At 43.6% G+C, this 20434-nt stretch overlaps 2 protein-coding genes across 3 annotated transcripts in view; both read right to left on the reverse strand.

Moving 5' to 3' along the window:
- Nucleotides 1-19421, reverse strand: part of LOC143809479 (major histocompatibility complex class I-related protein 1-like) — a 124403-nt gene extending 104982 nt beyond the window's left edge. For both annotated transcript variants that reach the window (XM_077292555.1, XM_077292552.1), the window contains exon 1: nucleotides 19415-19421. The gene's annotated coding sequence lies outside the window, so the exon portion shown is untranslated. The remainder of the gene's footprint in view (nucleotides 1-19414) is intronic.
- Nucleotides 12859-19533, reverse strand: LOC143809481 (major histocompatibility complex class I-related protein 1-like). The gene is made up of 5 exons (XM_077292558.1): nucleotides 19309-19533; nucleotides 16722-16979; nucleotides 15230-15505; nucleotides 14648-14923; nucleotides 12859-13450 (listed from the first exon to the last, which is right to left on the reverse strand). Exons 1-5 carry the CDS (start codon nucleotides 19370-19372, stop codon nucleotides 13305-13307), a joined length of 1020 nt encoding a protein of 339 aa, XP_077148673.1. The 5' UTR covers nucleotides 19373-19533; the 3' UTR covers nucleotides 12859-13304.
- Between the last annotated feature and the right edge of the window lie 901 nt (nucleotides 19534-20434).

Consider the following 20434-nt stretch of genomic DNA (forward strand, 5'->3'; position numbering starts at 1 on the left):
CACAGCTCAGGCCCTATTTAACAGTATTTTTATCTCATACAGAAAAAACGGGGTGACAGGTTCCCTTTAAATACCTGGGGAGTAAGCTGGGTCCCATACCTGCGCACACCCGACGCGTGTTTCGGAAAAAACTTTCCTTCATCACCCCCTGACAAAGGAAAGTTTTTTCCGAAACGCGCTGTATTTCTTTGGTTTTGGTCTCTTCTCTGCAGTGGTTTCCACTGACAAATCTCACAGTACACCACGACTGTATGCTCTATTTTAATTAATATTATTTATATATATTAGATCGTTTGGTAAATTTTTGGTGTTCTGTGTTTTCAAATAAACCCTATGGGTATGTGCACATGGAATCTCCGTGTGCACATAGTCACTGATCAGAACCTCCAAGTTTTTGAGGAAGATTCTGAGAGTTTCTGCTCAGTTTGTTTTCTAAACACCCCATGAAAAACTCAATATGTACATAGCATAAGAAGTGTCGTTCCCGAAAGAACTTCCACTAGGAAACTCATCTATTTCAAACACCTCAAAAAACTCCATGTGCCAATACCCTAAGAGGGTGAAGGTGGACTATGGCCCTAAGAGAGTGAAGGTGGACTCTGGCCCTAAGAGGGTGAAGATGGGCTCTGGCCCTAAGAGGGTGAATGTGGACTCTGACCCTAAGAGGGTGAAGGTGGACTCTGACCCTAAGAGGGTGAAGGTGGACTCTGACCCTAAGAGGGTGAAGGTGGACTCTGGCCCTAAAAGGGTGAAGGTGGACTCTGGCCCTAAGAGGGTGAATGTGGACTCTGACCCTAAGAGGGTGAAGGTGGACTCTGACCCTAAGAGGGTGAAGGTGGACTCTGGCCCTAAGAGCGTGAAGGTGGACTCTGGCCCTAAGAGGGTGAAGGTGAACTCTGACCCTAAGAGGGTGAAGGTGAACTCTGACCCTAAGAGGGTGAAGGTGAACTCTGACCCTAAGAGGGTGAAGGTGGACTCTGAGTCTAAGAGGGTGAAGGTGGACTCTGACCCTAAGAGGGTGAAGGTGAACTCTGATTCTAAGAGGGTGAAGGTGGACTCTGACCCTAAGAGGGTGAAGGTGGACTCTGACCCTAAGAGGGTGAAGGTGGACTCTGAACCTAAGATGGTGAAGGTGGACTCTGGCCCTGCTCTTGCCAGTTAGGCTGTTGGACATGTTGCCCCTATGATTTTGCATTGTTCTTTTTCGCTGTATGCTTCTGTATTATCATTTGTTTTAGCGCACCACTGATTATATGGTTCTGTAAGTGAGAAGGAGTTACATACAAAATACAGATATTAATTACAGAGAACAACCAAACAGTGACAGACCGGTACAGAGGGAGAGGACCCTGCTCTTACATGGTTACGGTCTACCGGAAAACAGGGAAGGAGACAGTAGGGCGGGGGATTGTGGCAGCTCCGGTGGTGGTTCATCAGCAGCGGGGTCAGTTCAGGCTGTATTTTCTAAAAGAGATGGATTTTCAAGTTCTACAAGCAATAAAAAGGAACAGCATCCAGTCCAGGTGATGAAAAAGAGAAAAGCCTTTATTCCGCCATGATAGGACGTTTTGACCACAATTGGTCTTTATCAAGTATACACAAAGCATAAAATGGCAGCCTTATATAGTGTAGTGGATGAATACTTATGACCATCCATGTGATATTTCAGTTTTTCTTTTTTTAATAAATTAGCAAAAATTTCTACATTTCTGTTTTTTTTCAGTCAATATGGGGTGCAGGATGTACATTTCGGAGAAAAAAAATGAACTTTTTTGAATTTACCAAATAGCTGCAATGAAACAAAGAGTGAAAAATTTGAAGGGGTGTGAATACTTTCCGTACCCACTGTACGTGACAGGTGTAGGTTATTTAGGGGCCGGGTCCCCGTTATTGTGTGTCACTTTGATCTGTGTGCCGCACCAGGTTGCAGAGGGAGGAGTGTCTGTGTGACTGTCCGCAGCGTAGGAGACACACAAATAAGGGCAGATGCAAGCGGCCTACATTATCTATAACATCCATAATGTAGATGAGCAGAGCTGAGAGAGCAACTGTCTGACACATGAAGTAGCTACCAAAGCCAAGCTGTAACCCAGAAGCGGACCATACCACGAGTGCAGGGATGAGGGGCCGATGTGCACTTTTGTCAGTGCCAGGTGGGCACTGTGAGGGTACAGGGAGGGCACTATGGGGGCTCTGAGGGGACTGTCACTGTGAGAGGACAGGGAGGGCACTATGGGGGCTCTGAGGGGACTGTCACTGTGAGGGGACGGGGAGGGCACTATGGGGGCTCTGAGGGGACTGTCACTGTGAGGGGACAGGGAGGGCACTATGCGGGCTCTGAGGGGACTGTCACTGTGAGGGGACTGTGAGGGCACTATGGGGGCTCTGAGGGGACTGTCACTGTGAGGGAACTGTGAGGACACTATGGGGGCTCTGAGGGGACTGTCACTGTGAGGGGACAGGGAGGGCAGTATGGGGGCTCTGAGGGGACTGTCACTGTGAGGGGACAGGGAGGGCACTATGGGGGCTCTGAGGGGACTGTCACTGTGAGGGGACTGTGAGGACAGTATGGATCTGGAGATGGGTCATCACCTGTAATAGAGGTATATAATACCCTGGAGATAGGCGAACTCAGGTACAAGGACAGGATGAGACACCAGACACTGTAGATATTTGTTGTTCTGCAGTGTTCAAAGTGTAAGTGGATGACTGTAAATGAAGACACATTAAACAGCTCCTATTGATCCCTTTCCGGGCAGTCGGTGTACACTCCATACACACACCACATAGCCCAGCGACATCCGGTCTCTCTGCTCCCTACTTATATACTGAGCTTTAGGCTATGTGCACACGATGCGGATTTGCTGCGGATCCGCAGCGCATTTTTCCGCGCAGAAACGCTGCAGATCCGCACTGTGAAGTACAGTACAATGTAAATCAATGGGATAAAAAAAATAGCTGCGCAGATGGTGCGGAAATCAGTGCGGAATTGCTGCGGATTTCAAAGAAGTGCATGTCACGTCTTTTGTGCGGATCTGCAGCGTTTCTGCACCCCCTCCATGTTAAAAATCCGCAGTGGCAAAAACCGCAGAAAATCCGCATCAATTCTGCATAAAAACCGCACAAAATCCGCATAAAAACCGCGGCAAATCTGCAGCTGCGGATTCTGCCAGGAGATGCAGATTTTGTGCAGAAAATTCTGCACCACTTTTCCTACGTGTGCACATAGCCTTAAACTTTGCTGCTGTTTTCTATTCAGGCATCATACAGAAAGGAAAGGCTGAACTGCATTCTCATAATTTACCACCAGAGGGCAGAAAAATACTACTAAAATGCCTGAATTAAGAAACTAACTCCAGTGCGGTCCATCAATAAAGCAATAATCTGATCTCCAGGCTGATGAACCCCCCTCACCTACAGTCTTCTAGCTGCTGCCTTGGCTTCTGCTAAGCAATTCAGACGTTATAATGATATTATTGCATTATCTGCGTCACAGAGAAACCAGCGAGCACCATGGTGAGGCGCTGAGCTTGTTGGAGCATCACAAAATATTCATATGTTGCTAGATTTTCTATTTTCTCACCTCTTTATAGTTTAAAGATGCATTACAGAAGGGTCCGACTAGTAGGAACGTCACAAATTGCCAGAACAGGTAGAATGGAGCAGCAGTGCACATGCCCAACCGCGGCCGCACTCATTCCCTCTGGGGCTGCTAAGAAGAGTCGAGTCCCGCTCTCCCGTGGTCCCATAGAACATTGTGCACAGTCGTCCCATTGTAACAGAGTGCCCCATAATAGTGATCAGTGTCTTACTTAAAGGGGATGTCACGGTGGCTGAGACCCGGTCCGTGGCCATGGGCACTCAAATTAAGGGAAAAGGTCTTATAAGGGGATTTTGAATAAAGTCTGTCGTGATGCCACCTGTGGTTTTCGGTCAGGGTAACCGACGCTGCTTAAGGGGTCCTCTGGGGTGGTGTTGCAGCTAGATGGTGATGGATCTCGCTCCCAGGTGAGGTCCGTAAGCCTTTCCTACTAGTGCTAGTTTGTGAGGTCCCTGCTGCTTGAAGCTTGCTGGCAAGGTACCCTCTCTCTCCTGTCCTGGAACAGGTGCTTGTATGGCGGGCAACTTGAGCCGGTTTACAGGGTCTCTATCATGACCCGGGTTCTTCAGGTGCTGCTTCACCGGTTCTGTCGTGCGTCCTAGAGTGCCACACGACCTCGGGCGCCCAGTGCCCGGTTTCTGCACTCTGGCTCTGAGGGTGCCTGATCACAGTTTCCCTCTGAGTCCCTTTCTCTTCCACTGTGCTCCTTTCCTCTATGCTCCACTGCATTCAACCCCTCGGGTTCTCTTTCTCTCTCCTGGAGCTGCAGCTCAATCCTGGCTGCATGGCTCCGCTGTCTGCTCACTCTTCAGTGTCTCTCCCAGAATAATTTAACTCCTCCTCCAGACCAGAATACATATAGCTGAGGGATGCTCCCCTGAATCCGGGTTCAGAGCTCCCCCTTCTGGCCTGGATTCGGAATGTGTTGCATGCAGGTGCTTACCTGGTAAAGGAAATCCTCCTTGCCTCTAAGCATGATATCACCCTCCCCGAAAGGAAGGCAATATCACTGTAGCAACCGGTTACCTGGGGTGTTACTGTATATAACGTACAAGGGATAGCTCATAAATACAGATAAACATGGCTGCCAACACAAAACCATTGTCCATCATCCTTCATCATGGGGATCCTGAAGGAAGTCGGTGTCCTATAGAGCAGGCACAACCGGCGGAAGGTTCGCAGTAATGTCATATGTAGACCGGCAGCAGCATGCACAGGTGCATCACAATAACTGAAGGCAGTGTAAGTTTCCTGCCCCATCAGACGCCTCCACACTTGTGGAAGAACCATTAACTTGGTGAAATAATAATGAGCTTCATGTAAGGAGCGTCGGAGGGTTTACGACCAGTTCTTTCATCTCACTCCATAAGTCTCTTCCATATGAAGATCTGTCATTATCTTTTGCTTTTGGCAAAGAAAACGGAACCAAACAAAACGAAGATGACGACGAGGACGATGGCCAGACAGATGGCGATCACGACCCCCACAGATGGGCCAGAGGGGGCGCTGCTGAGATTTCCAAAATCACTCGAAATTCCTGAAGAAAACAGAAAGTTTTATCAGAGAGTCAACGATTAATATCAATGAGCGGAGAGGAGACAATGTAAGTTTGGGAGATATCTCTGGGAATTGCCATCATTCAATGGTTTCCGTCGTTCTTTCTTTTTTTCTTACTTGTTTGCTGACATCTGGTGCCGACTGTGCAGTAATAGAAGTAACTACGAGTCATTGGCGACTTATGAGAGGATCAGTGGGAATCAGAAGAAGGTGGCTGAGGCTGACAATACGATACCACCAGGCCGCAGTGTACAGATGGCAGCGGTAAATCACATCATACAGTTACAAAATAGCAAAAAGAATAAAATTAATGTAAGAAAACAGCAGAAATCTAACACGAGTCACCGGAGCAAAGTCACAAATCACAACGTGTCAATAACGGAAAGATTTATCACTTGTAAAAACTAATCGGGAATTAAGAGAATGTTATACGATATAAAAAAGCCAAGAAGCCGGCGCTGCCCATGGTCAGCACACAATACATAAAGTGCATATGCACATATTAATTTCTAACTGTACTTTAGACTGAGACATTTAGCAAGCAATTGATCAGTTATTTGAGCCACCCCGCCACGTCACGGCATTCTCAGATGGGGCAGTCCTACTCTACGTTTTTTATATACGCTGTGCCATTACGGTCTCCTAAATGTATTAAAAGCAAGACTATATGAAATGCAAACTGTACCTGAAGCGTTTCTGAATCACTCCCATGGCGCCAAAAGGGCAAGTGCAGATAAAGGCCGACCAGGTCTGCGTGCTAACCATAGGCAGCGCTGGCTTCTTGGCTTTTTTATTTGATATTGGTTTGTGGCTGCCCCCCACTTTTTTCTGTGCGCGCTTGGTTATGCACGCCATTTTATCTGTCTTTATTATGGTTGATCTATGTTGTACACACTTGCAGCAGCCCTTCCCTCCCCCATAGGCTCTATTTGATTATGCATCTGTGTCTGGGCCTGTCTCACCCTTCATCCATGGTTGCTGGTTTGGCAGTGTGGAGGTCAGATCTGAAATGTCCGGATGTCTTGCCCAGACATTTGCATATTATTGCATGAAATAAGTATTTGATCACCAACCAACCAGCAATAATTCTGCCTCACAGACCTGTTAGTTTTTTGTTAAGAAGCCTCCTACTCTGCACTCATTACCTGTATTAATTGCACCTGTTTGACCTCGTTACCTGTATAAAAGACATCTGTCCACACACTCAATCACACTCCAAACTCTCCACCATGGCCAAGACCAAAGAGCTGTCTAAGTGCACCAGGGACAAAAAATGTAGACCTGCACAAGGCTGGGATGGGCTACAGGACAAAAGGCCGGCAGCTTGGTGAGAAGGCATAAACTGTTGGCGCAATTATTAGAAGATGGAAGAAACACAAGATGATTTGGTCAATTTTCCTCATTCTAGGGCTCCATGCAAGATATTGTCTCATGGGGTAAGGATGATTCTGAGAAATGTCAGGGATCAGCCCAGAAATACATTGGAGGACCTGGTCAATGACCTGAACAGAGCTGTGACCACAGTCTCAAACATTACCATTAGTAACACACTAAGCAATGTCCCCTGCTCATGCCAGCACATGTCCAAGTCCATTTCAAGTTCACCAATGACCATCTGGATGATCCAGAGGAGGCATGGGAGAAGGTCATGTGTTCAGATGAGACCAAAATAGAACTTTTTGGCATCAACCCCACTTGCCATGTTTGGAGGAAGAAGAAGTATGATGAGTACAACCCCAAGAACACCATCCCAACCGTGAAGTATGGTGGGGGAAACATCATACTTTGTGAGTGTTTTTCTGCAAAGGGGACAGGACGACTGCACCACATTGAAGGGAGGATGGATGGGGTCATGTACCACAAAATTTTGCCCAACAACCTCCTTCCCTCAGTAAGAGCATTGAAAATGGGTCGTGGCTGAGTCTTCCAGCATGACAATGACCCGAGACACACAGCCAGGGCAACTAAGGAGTGGCTGCATAAGAAGCATTTCGAGGTCCTGGAGTGGCCTAGCCAGTCTCCAGACCTGAACCAAATAGAAAATCTTTGGAAGGAGCTGAAACTCAATGTTGCCCAGCGACAGCCCCGAAACCTGAAAAATCTAGAGAACATCTGTATGGAGGAGGCGGCCAAAATCTCTGTTGCAGTGTGTGCAAACTTGGTCAAGAACTACAGGAAACAGATGACCTCTGTAGTTGCAAACAAAAGTTTCTGTACCAAATATTAACCCCTTCACGATCTTGGATGTATAAGTACGTCCAGAATCGCCTACCCCTGTTTGCTGCAGGCTCTGGTGATGAGTCCCCAGCACAGGCGATTGGATGGTCGCAGCTTCTAGTCTCCCATAGAGACTATTAATGCCAGTAAAAGGTAAAAAAAAAAGTTTTTAAAAACATTAAAAAGTTAAAAATATATAAAAGCTTATATAAAATTTATCAAAATAAAACCAGTAAAAAAAAAATGAAAAATACACATATTTAGTATTGCCACGTTCATAAATGGCCGATCTATCAAGATAATAAGATGAATTAATCTGATTGGTAAATGACGTAATGAGAAAAAATTTCAAGCGCCGGAATTGCATTTTTTGGTCATCGCAACATTGCATTAAAATGCAATTATGGGTGATCAAAAGATCGGAACTACTCCAAAATTGTATCAATAAAAATGTCAGTTTCAGCACTTAAAACATAAGCCCTCACCCAGCCACAGATCATGAAAAATGGAGAGGCTACGGGTTTCGGAAAATGGTGACTTTTTTTTTTTACAAACTTTGGATTTTTTTTCAACACTTAAATTAAAAGGAACCTAGACATGTTTGGTGTCTGTGAACTTGTAATGACCTGGAGAATCATAACGGCAGGTCAGTTTTAGCATTTGGTGAACATGGTAAAAAAAAAAAAACAATTGTGGAATTGCACTTTTTTGCAATTTCACAGCACTTGGAATTTTTTTTTCCTGTTTCCAGTACTTTATATGGTAAATCAATCATGTGGTTCAAAAGTACAACTCATCTTGCAATAAACAAGCCCTCACCTGGCCATATTGATGGAAAAATTAAAGTTAGAGCTCTGGAAAGAAGGGGAGCAAAAAACGAAAACTCAAAAATGGAAAAACCCAAGGTGTTGAAGGGGTCATGTTCTGTTTTTCTATTAAATCAAATACTTATTTCATGCAATAAAGTGCAAATTAATTACCGGTATGTAAAAATTCCACAATGTGATTTTCTGTTTTTTTTTTGTTTTTTTTTTAGATTCTGTCTCTCACTGTTGAAATGTACCTACGATAAAAATTACAGACCTCTCCATTCTTTGCAGGAGGGAAAACTTGCAAAATCGGCAGAGTATCAAATACTTATTTTCCACTCTGTACATTGCACTAAAGTCTGCTGAACCTGCTGATATTGGCTGGACGGGACAGCTGTCACGAGGGTGTCACGTCCCCCTGGAAGACTTGAAGTTAGACGATCACTTTGGGTAATGAATCGCTGGTCTACTTTAGAGATGGCGTGATTCATGTCCTAATATAAATGGATTTTTCTTTCCTTCAGTGCTGAAAGGGTTAAAGTCTCTTTCCACGCTCGCTGTGACCATACAGCCTGGTTGTTCTCATCTGCAACTATTTATCATTTACTCTCTCTATATACACAGGATCTGGGCGTTTAGTCCTTGCCGGTGAAAGATTTGTCTTCCTGTGCTGTGTGCTAAAGCTAAGTAGTTGAAGTTTGGAGCTAGAGTTGTGGTGTTCTGCAGTTTGATGTTGTATGTGTATGTTTATCTAGTGATCCCTGTCCTCATTTAGTTTGTTCCTCCCTGTCCCTATCCTCCTCCCTATTGTTGGTTAGCGCTTTTGTATGATAGAGGTTTTCTGTTATCCCTGTTTTGTCTTTGTGACCTGGTTACCTATCATTTCTATCCTATGCCTCATGGGGTGGAGGAGGGGACAGATTAGGAGCATAGTAAGGTCAGAGACATGGGCCTCTCTACCTTCAAGAGTACCCCCCGGACAGGGATGGTTAGGGTCCCAACTACAGGGACAGTTTGATGTCCCTCTTCCTTACAGAAGGAGGGGACAGGAGTCTGGCAGCAGCATCTACTCTCTGATAGATGACACACAAAAAAGGATGTGTGACTGGACCCATAGGCTATAAAAGTTACGTGAGCGATGCATTAAATAACAAAATGAAGAGCAAATGTACAAGCAGTGAATGGACCTAAGTCTATTTTCAACTTGCTTGTTCTGCTACATATGTACGTAAAAACCTGTATTCCATCAGTCCTAAATAAAATCTTATAAAGCAACCGATAGGATCTGAAAAATCTGTGGAAATAAGTAAAGCAAAGTATTTCTACTGTTACTCAGGCTCTCACCTAGGAGTTTTCCAGTACACAGAAGTTCAGAACATATTACCTGAAAATGCAAAACCAAGAGAAACGAAGAGGAGCAGACCTTCCAGTAACAAACATCCCTTCATCGTAGGTCTTTTAGGTGTTGGACTGGCAGAGACGGGCACAGCCTAAATGTATGTCACCCTTTTATAGAGCATTTTAGGAGTTTTCGGGTGTGTTCATTGCTGGCACCTAAAATTTCTTTGTCAGAGTAATATCCGTAATTCCCACAATTCTTGTTTGTAATGTTGCATAATATTTATAGGCTCTAAAGAATAAGAAAGTTGTTAACGTCATCTAATGCAGCCTAATAATAATATATGCACTCATGTATACCACACTATAGACTTTCAGTCTCATACACGGTTTATAGGGTCTCACAGTAGAAAGACGTCTTCCACAAAGCATACATGGTTCTGCAGTGGCCCTATGTATAAGAAGCCGCCTTCTCCATGTAAGCAATCCCATTGCCCCAGATAATAAGCAATACAGTGAGTTCTGCCGGGTTAGTAAGTAGTTATACATTGGGCAGGGTTTCCTGGAGTCTCATATAATCAGTTTTAGCATATCTAATTGTTAAATTAAGAACTCAAATCATAAGAGGGAATTTCCACTTCAAGATATGCAAAGAAGGTGGATCAGGGTGAATATGAAGGTGGGTACAGTACAGGGCAGGTTTGCTGTGGGCCGTAACTGCAGCCCCTCTTCTAAACAAAAGTCTTGGCGGAGTCCCCCATAATAGTGACTTCTCGATTTGCTGCCTCATCTATTTACTTTATGAAGATATTTTTTTTTCCTATTCCATTATACCTGGAGACTTGCAACAAACCCCTATCAGTATTGTGTTATTCTTTTTTTCGTTCCCTTACTTTCCACCATTGCTGAGTGTGCAATAAAAAAATGAAGGTCATCGCTCATGTGCCAGCTGCATGTCGCATCACTGGAGAGTCATCGCTGTGTAAGGTGGTGCACGAGGTCTAGCTGTGTCCACTTTCCCTGGCCCGTGTTTTATGTCTCTGACAAACTGATGTGTGTAACATGCACTGCTGCTATATTGTAAATAACCGTACAATGTTATGTGTATGATAAGATTGCTAATGCCATGAACATATGTTATTGTTCAGGGAAAGTGAAGTATTCAGATTAGGCCACTAGAGGGGGCATAATAGTATAAGACAACAATAGGATAGTATGATAGGAACTAGTTAAACTAGGAGGGGCCAACTGGGGTAAGCTAGAAGGATTTCTTGTGTTTAGTTAGTAGGGCCTGGGAGCCTGGACAAGTCAGTTGTGCCACGTAACATTAAAGTAAAGGCTCTCAGCTCGTCCAGGGCCTAAGATCAATGGTCACCCAGGAGGAGAAGGAATACGGGGCAGCTTCAACGTGGCAGAAAATTGCACAGGAAGCTGCCTAACTGTCCGGTGTGAATTGGACAGGGAACTCCTGAAGGTAGTTAGGCTGGACAGAACGCTGCGGTACCGGAGATGATGGTACGACCCTGCGATATTCCTGGAGGAGTGAGGGACAGTACAGGGAAAGGAAGGATTCTAACGTGTGGGAAACCTTGTGCTGTACCTGTGACTCATCTGGACGAATTGAGAAAAGAACTGAGTAAACTTGTTTGTTTTAAATTTGAACTTGACTCTGCCTGTCTTTATATGGAACCTAAAGAATAAGATCCCCAGCAGACCAGAGGGGACCCTGACGGTCAGGAAAGTGGACAAAAAATGTACGCTGGAGAAGGGACATTGTGTGTATGTGACGGAGGGTCAGGGTGTGCTACTGCTGCCATCCTCAGCCATGTCTCCCTCTCTGGCCCCCATTACAGCTGGATCGTTGGAGCAAAGAATAGGCAAGAAATGTTCTTTTTTATTCAGATGTACTACTGATTATAAAAAATAACAAGATGGAAACGGCTTATGAGCATTGCACAGATTGAATGCGTTATAGACTCATTTCTATCTCTGTAAACAAAGCAAATCATGAAACTTATCTGTATTTTTAGTGGTCAGAAAAATAAAAACGCCACAATGACTGAATTATTTTTCTTTCTTAATACATAGAGAAACTAATATCAGAAATGCTAAAAGTTTGGAGAAGTTGGAATAAGGTTGTGATTTTGTGATTCTACAGAAACTCTCAGGAAATCTGTAATGAAAAAAAGTCCTGTTCAGACAACAAGGAAGGAATGCATCTAGGGGTGAGGGGGATTTCAGCTCTGAAGACTGCAGATTTGTAAATGTTGGTTGAGACTATGAGGATAGTTGTAAAAAAAAAATCATAATTTCCAGACATAAAAGTGAAAAACAGACCTGTGTATAGAAGCTTACAATCTAAAGACACTGGGGATAAAGACAGTGCTGGATATAATCCTTTTCTTTATTAGGGGAATTCCTGCTGAAGAGAAATAATAACACAGAGATTACACAAGACGGATAATCAGAGGCAAAGTGATTGCAACATACAAGGAAGAAGTGTTAATAACCAATTGCATAAGAAATATTCTAAATAGAGAATGGTAAGTGCCCTCCACATTCCACCTCCGGCAGCTTTTCTGACCTCCAGTTCTACATCCATAGTGATTAATATGGAGTCGCCCGTGTCGCTCATGGTGCTGAGGTCCGAGCTCTGTGCGGCCCTCACCCCTCTATGTCTGTAGGGACCTTGTGCACTGGTCATGGGGAACATATACGGGCCTCCCCCAAACTGTTCCCACAAAACTGAAGCTACAATTGTCCATAATGTCTTGTGCTGAAGCTTTAAGATTTCCCTCCATTTTGTGGCTGAGTTGCTGCGGTTCCTTCCACTACCCAATAATATCACTCACAGGTGAGGGGAGAAGAATGAGGAGGAAGTAATGTCATGGATGGACTTGTTACCCCGGAGGCTCCTATTACAGGAACGCGCTGGTATCAGCGAGCTCTGCACCACCAGCCGTTCTGTCACATGTTGGTAGAAGCCAACAGCATGGAGGGGGCTGGATGGTATATATTGGGGATGAGGGTCCGGATGTTATATACGGGGGGGGGGGGGGGGGCTGAGGTTATATACTGGGGATGAGGGGTTATACTGTTATACAGTGGGGACCGTATGTTATACACTGGGGGCGGAGGTTGGATGTTATATACCAGGGGCAAAGGGGTCAGATGTTATACATGGGGGCCGGATGTTATACATTGGGGCAGGGGTCGGATGTTATACATTGGGATGGGGCAATATGTTATACATCGTGAGAGGGGGCCTTATATAATACATCGGGGGCGAGGGGACAGACTTTATACACTAGCAGAGATTTAATGATGGATACTTTTGCACATCATCCTCTGACTCCCTTTTAAGAGTCACTGTTGTTTTATTATTTTTTCATAAATCAATAATACACATAAAATAAGGAACTTTGTAATAAATCTTGACAGGGAAATCTGCTTCTTTTCCTCCTGGACTGATCTTTCATCCTCAAAAATCTCAATTCATTGGTAAAAACTCTCTTCGGTGTATACAGACCTTTCCATTCCTGAGACAGAGAAAAGTCAGTATCCCAACGGAGCAGACACAAGCGGCTGAGAGCGGGCAGTAATGTCGTGTAGATGGTCGCTGTGGTCACAATAACTGAAGGCAGTGTGTGTTTCCTACACCATCAGATGCCGCCATTCTGCCGCACCACCATTTGCAGCATTATTGTTGGGAGCTGATATTGATCTTCGTGTCTTAGTGTTTGGGGGTTGGCGACTTGTTCTTTATTCCCGCTCTGTTAGTCTCATTGTCTTCTGCTGATTGTGAAGGAAACTGAACAAAACACAATGACAATAATGACGAGGATGACAGCCAGGCAAATAGCAATCACTGATCCAACAGAGGGGCCAGAGGGGGCGCTGCTGAGATCTCCAAAATCACCAGAAATCCCTGTTTAGGAAAAAAAAGAAAGTTTATGATAACATCCATCAATGAGTATTTCTATGTTTGCACATATAATTGAGGGATTGAGAAAAAGCTTCTGGCATCAAATTGTAAGAAGAAGGGAAGAAGAGGCGCCATAGAACAGGAAAGACAGGAAATACAAAGGTCTAGTCTCTGGCTACATCTTTTCTTCATCCCTGCATAGAACAAGCAGACATTATTACTGATTTGTCCACTATTTGTCTTGGGGCAAATGGATGAAATAGGGAGGAGCCTTTTGTGGGGTTATTTCTCGATGAGATATAACAGAAAGTAATTTCTCCTTTCATGAAAAGGATTTTGAAATACGGCACTGGTGCCATTTAGAAAACACTGTGTGAGTGTTATTTTTAGCAATATTTGTTATTTCATGGATAAAATGTCAATGTTTCTGTATTATGCCGACCCCTTCAACATGAATGAATAGTCTGCCACGATTCTGTTGTCTGACAACCCATGGCCAGGACTCCTACCCTGTCCCTAACACTAGGGGCGGCCTAGCTATCCCTGCTCATCAAGTCCATGTACATTGCTGTACTCCTGAGTCAGCCCTATATCTGTCCCCCTCCCAGAGAAGTGGGGAGGAATAGTGTATGCATATACACAAAACAGACAAACAAGGAAGGACGTAAAGGGATAAATGAATTTAAAATGATACAAATATGCACTCAGACAACAGAGTTGTACACCGGATAGTAAAGGGAGGGAAATGAAATAGGAAAAGACGGGGGATTGCATACAGCTGAAACACCTAGCAACAGTCACAGAACAACTCTTTAAAACGACTCTACCGAACACGGAATCTTCCACTCCTCACCAGGCAGTACAAGACTTAACACTGGTAATCCAGGTTGCCAGAGGAAAAATATATTAGAGATGGGAGTGGCAGATACTGCACAGCTGAGATCATCCAGGCAGAAAGCTACATAGACCCCAAGCTGAACAGTTTGCTGAAAGAAACCTGCACCATTTAACATGAGGGAAAAATGCTTCTACTCTGTGCAAGAGTTCGAGTACTCAGACACTGTGGTGTTCTGGCCCCTCTTTGTCACAGTAAACCCATGACATATCAGTCATGACTGAGATGTATACCATAATTTCAACAAGAAATCAATATTGTAAAATGAGGGTTTTACTCTACTTTCAGCAGTTTACTCCACTTACTCCAGTCCTGGGTGAAGTCCTGCAGCATACTACTGTGGATGACCCTACAGGTATAGACATCATCGGCCATGGATGTGATATTGAACGATAAAGAGGTCAGATACATCAGGTCCAGTAATGGCAGCGTCGTCCTTTCCAACATCTCCCCCGACATCTGTTGTCCATTCTTGTACCACATTATGGAGATGTCTTTGGGGTAATGTCCATACGCCCGGCAGTGCACCCTAAGGGTGCCATTGTCTATCGGGACCTGGGTCACCTTCACAACTGGAACTTCTGTAGGATAAAAACAAGAGTTTAGCCATACAATGGCCAGTAACTACCGTCATGGACGCTATTAGCATGAGCACTGGGAGCTTTCCTGATGCACGGAGCGAAGGCGAAGTATTAAGATACACGGGGACTCATTGAACAACAGTATTGGATGAACCACTAATATTGCACGTAGTGAGATACGATCTCAGTGAATTGTTGATGTGACCGGGTAATGACATTTACAAGAAATAATAAGGAATTATTAGAGACCTACAAGAAGCCATACAGAGTCTTCTGGATAAGTCAATCCCCTGCTGCCAGCCTTACCTTCCCTACTAAATGTGCAGTTTCCCAGTGACAGCAGTTCGGTGATGTGCGGGATACATGTATTCACCAAAATATGTCGGATTTCTTGTAGTACAGTTTTATTAGAATTAAACCTTTGTGCAAATCTCTCAGCATCCGGTGTCTCGGCTATAAACCTTGCTGACTCCACATTGAAATACATAAATGATTTTCCATCATAACGATAAATGAATGAAGCCTGGACCGTGCCGTTATTGTACAGCGAGCATCCTTCTAATACCTGCAGAATGTGGAATCCTACAGAGACAAAGATAATTAATCAGATTATTAAATTAGTTCATGAAAAGTCAGAAATAATGTCCGGTCTGTTCATTGTAGGATACAATTACTCAGTGTACACCGCTAAAGAAAATAAAGTGAACACTTGCCCACCACAGTATAACACCACACCAAATAATAATTTAATGATAATTGAATAATTCAGCCATCATCTGCAGGGAAAGATGCAGGCTCGGCGTTTGAGCCCGTATCAAAGTCAGGGGCACGACATATGACGTATCTGTACATCATACGCACGTTGTCGTGAAGAGGTTAAAGAAGAAGTAGCAGCAAAATATTTATTACCTAGTCCCTCCTAATTAGGTAAGTAATTTAGTGTAAATGCATTAACCCCTACAAGACCGTGTGACATTTTTTTTGCTTTTGTAATTCCGATTTTTTTTTTTTATCACCCTCTTTTGGATTGCGTCACTATTTTCTCACATCTTTTCAGTAACAATTTACGTAACTTTTTTTGTTTTCCCGTCAATTAAACTTGTTTTCTGTGCAACGTTTTCAGTGCATTTTTTGAACTGGTTTGCAGCAACCTAAAAATTATCAATTCTGCTGTCCCCCTCCCCATGTCGTTGTTCACAGTAAGGGATAAATATTTTCCATTTAATTTGTACTTTTTTATGTTGTTATGTTTTTATTTCGTCCTCTTAGGTGACTTGAACTTGTGATTGCTTCATCGCCTAAACGATATGCAGTAATACGATACAATACACTTTATTGATCCCGGGGGAAAATTACTTTAATATTGCAGTGTACGGTTAAAGAGGAGCTGTGATCGGGACAACAAAGTCCAGTTTTTGCTCTCATTTTCTTCCGTCCTCCTCAGCGCAGTGAACGGAAGGTGTAGAGCCATCACTGTACGCCCAGAGATGTCAGTACAGAATCCATCTCGGAAGGAGAGGGAAAGTAATGTCATTTTGAAGAAGGCCAATGGATAGGGTGACGTGAGAAATGCGGAGGGTCACTGTAATTAATGAGACAATATGTTAACGTTAGGTCCAACTACAGACTTGTGACCTGATAATGGTGGACCTTTGGGTTTTATAAAATTAATTAATTTTAATTATTAATAAAATGCCCAATCCATGTGGCTGAGATGCATTCTAAAGTGCAGAATAAACATAAGTGCCCAAAGTGCAACATGAAGATAAAACACTGGAAATGTATGAAGGCCACTTACCCTCCGTGTGATTCGTATAATATGAGATATTGTGTAGAAGCCTTTGCATAGTCATCTGTATATAATAAAATTGTAGACTTGCATCCAGTAAAGTTGCATATGGACTTTTATACCAGGGAACGCGACGTTCCACCACTTCATCGTCGCCGTTGTACCACATTAGAGTGACGTCGTCCAGTGTCCGTCTCATCGTGTATGAAGTCATATTTGATGTAAAATCAGTGGTTACAGTGTCATAGAAATAATGAGAGTGATCGCCTGTGTGAGACATGAAACGTGCCGGGGTTATAGTTATAAAAAAATCACATGAATGTTTCTACTGTTTATTCTACATCAATTATACCTAACCCCTTCCCCCCCCCCCCCCCCCCGACAGCCAATTTTCATTTTTGCGTTTCCAGCATTTCCTCCCCCTCTTCAAGAGCCGTAACTTTTTATTTCTCCAACCATACAGCTCAATAAGAGCTTGTTTTTTGGGACGAGTTGTATGTATTTTTGAATGAGACCATTCAATTTTACCATAAAATGGACTAATAAATGGGAAAAATGTGCGGTGAAATGGTGAAAAAAATGCAATTCAGCCATTCCTTTTTGGATGATCAGTGCGATTACGGCGATACCAAAAATGGAAAAGTTTCTTACTAGCTTAATTAAAAAAAATTTGTCTTGTGTAGCCAGTTTCTAAGATCTATCACTTTTCTTTATTTTTCTGTTGATCTAGCTGGGTTTGTGCTGTTTCTTTTGTATGGCGATCTATAGTTTTTTTATGGTACCATTTTGGGGTACATGCAACGTTCTGGTCACTATTTTGGAAAGGTGTAACAACTGAAAATGGTAATTTTAGCACAATAACAAATATACCGGTACATGGTTTTTTTGTTCTTTTTTTATTCTTTTTAACTGGGGAAAAGCAGATGACTCAAATTTTTCATATTTTTTTTTCAATATTTTTAAAACATAGTCCCCATAGGGAACTTATTGCGATCATTTGTTTTTTATAATTTGTAAATACTTTAGTTATAAAGTATAAATCACTTTTTTTCTATAAAGCCCAGCTTCAAATATGCAATTTAATTTTTACATTAAGCCTTTTTTGACAAAGAGCGACAAGTCGCATGTTCTACTAATATTATGCAAAATTTGTGCAAAAAATTCAGATGCTCATGTAATCAATCAAGGAGGGAGACCAAAGAATATTTGTGCTAAAATCATGCAACTTTTTTAAAAGGTGTGAGATAGCGCTAAGTGTGTTGGGGGACACTCGCTTGGCAGCGATATAATGTAGACAGGCACACAGGAACGGGTTTCTCACACAAACAGTCCATACGGTTTATTAGACAGTCATAAACCGTACCATGCACAGTTCATTATATACATTTTACATACAGTATACATTTTAACTCTGATACTTCATATACGGCTTTAACTCACAGTTCAGACACTACACCCACCAGTGCTCCTCTGACTAGTTTCCGGGGGTGTCTGTGCGTTGTATTAAAGTCTACTCACATAGCATCACGATATGAGATTGCAGTCTCTAAACACGCTGGTCCTCCTCTGACCAGTTGCTGTGGGTGATCACACAGTTCATAGAAACCCCTTTATCTGGAGTTACCTTTCTAGAGCTCATGCTCCACACGCTGACTCCTTGTCAGTCCACACTCCTGGGAAGCAGCCTAACGGGGATCACTGTCCTTGCGATCAGGGCACTCACGACAGTCCAGACTCTCAGAAGGTCGGTAGCTCCCCAATGCAGTGCCATCACCGACTCTGCACATTTGACCTTTCCGTGCGCATTTCAGGAAGTCCGTCCCCACCTGGGACCTTCCAACACACAGGCCTCTCCGTGTGCTATTCAGGACGTCCTTCCCCACTTGGGACCGTCCAACACACAGGCTGCCAGGCCCCAAAGCCTCACCACGTGCTCTTCAGGGAGATAGCACTCCCAACACATAGGCTTTTCCAGGACCTTGCACACAGACCATACAGATCCAAACACTCTTCCCCACAGGGACCATGTGACCCAAACCCTGGTCACATTATGTACTTGGAACCACTCCCATAGGTGGGAGGTGTGTGTGGTTAGTCAGACTCACCCAGCTCTCCAACTAACCCTATAAGCCTCCCTTTACAACTATAGAAATATTTGTGGGACTACAGGTCCCAGAACAACAACATTACTAGCTTACAGCACAGACTCCCTCTGCGACACATACCTGCCATTTACAATCATGCCGGACACTGTTTCATTTTCACCTTTACAGTTACACCTCCATGCGTATCCTGAGGAGCACATACAGTGCCCCCTATCAGTAACAGGGGTCACTGCATCACAAAAGTCACAATCGATGAATCAGCCAAAAACATTAGGAAACTGCAAACTTCGCCCACAATGGCAAATATAAAAAAGGTGCAAATTAAAACCACAAAAAAATTAGACAAAAAAAGGCGCAAATGCAATAATGAATTGTGACTTAAACCTTCCACCGCAGCCAAACTCCAAGTCGAATCATTTACAATATCACATAATATTGTCCAGATATGAGAGAGTCTACAGATAATGTATGAAGCAGATAAGTAACGTTACCTGCACAAGCGAAGCGAATGGCGACCATAAGGAATAAGACTTCAGCTAATCTGCTTCTGTCCATGTTGGTGCAGCCTCCTGGTGTCTTCTTTGTCTCTGATATAACCTGGGACTGGCACAGCTCACACTATTGCCACACTTTATATCCGAGGAATGTAAGCAGTGTCGCCATCCTCCATGTAAGTCCCTATTATACCCACATGATCGCACAGACTGGCATTGTCTAAAACAACACTTACAAGTAATATGCTCTATAGACCAAGAAAAACAAAAGGCATACTTCCAACTTTGTCATGAATACTGAAGTTACCAGGAAGTTAGATGTGAGGATTGAATTTGGGGATCTTGAATAAAGAAGGCAATCGAAGTTGGAAATCACTTTTTGCACACAAGATAATAATAAGAAAAACAGCTGGAGAATAAACATCTATAGGTCATATAGCAGGAGGAATCCTGCCGAAAATGAGAACATTGTTAATAAATCTGGGGTTCACAACCTTTTGATAAAATTTGTGCATAGATGTTATTCAGTTCTGTCCATCATCACACATGTTATACACCAGGGGCGAAGGGCCGGATGTTATACATCAAGGGCTAGGGGAAGGATATTATACACTAGGGGTGGAGGGCTGGATGTTAAACACTAGGGGTAGAGGGCCAGATGTTATACACTAGGGGTGGAGGACCAGATGTTATAAACTAGGGGTGGAGGACCAGATGTTATACAATAGGGGTGGAGGACCAGATGTTATACACTAGGGGTGGAGGGCTAGATGTTATACACTAGGGGTGGAGGGCTAGATGTTATACACTAGGTGTGGAGGACCAGATGTTATACACTAAGGGTGGAGGACCAGATGTTATACACTAGGGGTGGAGGGCCGGATGTTATACACCAAGGGCTAGGGGAAGGACGTTGCACACTAGGGGTGGAGGGCTGGATGTTACAAACTAGGGGTAGAGGACCAGATGTTATACACTAGGGGTGGAGGACCATATGTTATAAACTAGGGGTGGAGGACCAGATGTTATACACTAAGGGTGGAGGGCTCGATGTTATAAACTAGAGGTGTAGGGCCAGATGTTATACACTAGGGGTGGAGGACCCGATGTTATACCCTAGGGG

The sequence above is a fragment of the Ranitomeya variabilis genome, chromosome 2 (genome assembly GCF_051348905.1).
Source record: "Ranitomeya variabilis isolate aRanVar5 chromosome 2, aRanVar5.hap1, whole genome shotgun sequence".
Lineage (NCBI taxonomy): Eukaryota > Metazoa > Chordata > Amphibia > Anura > Dendrobatidae > Ranitomeya > Ranitomeya variabilis.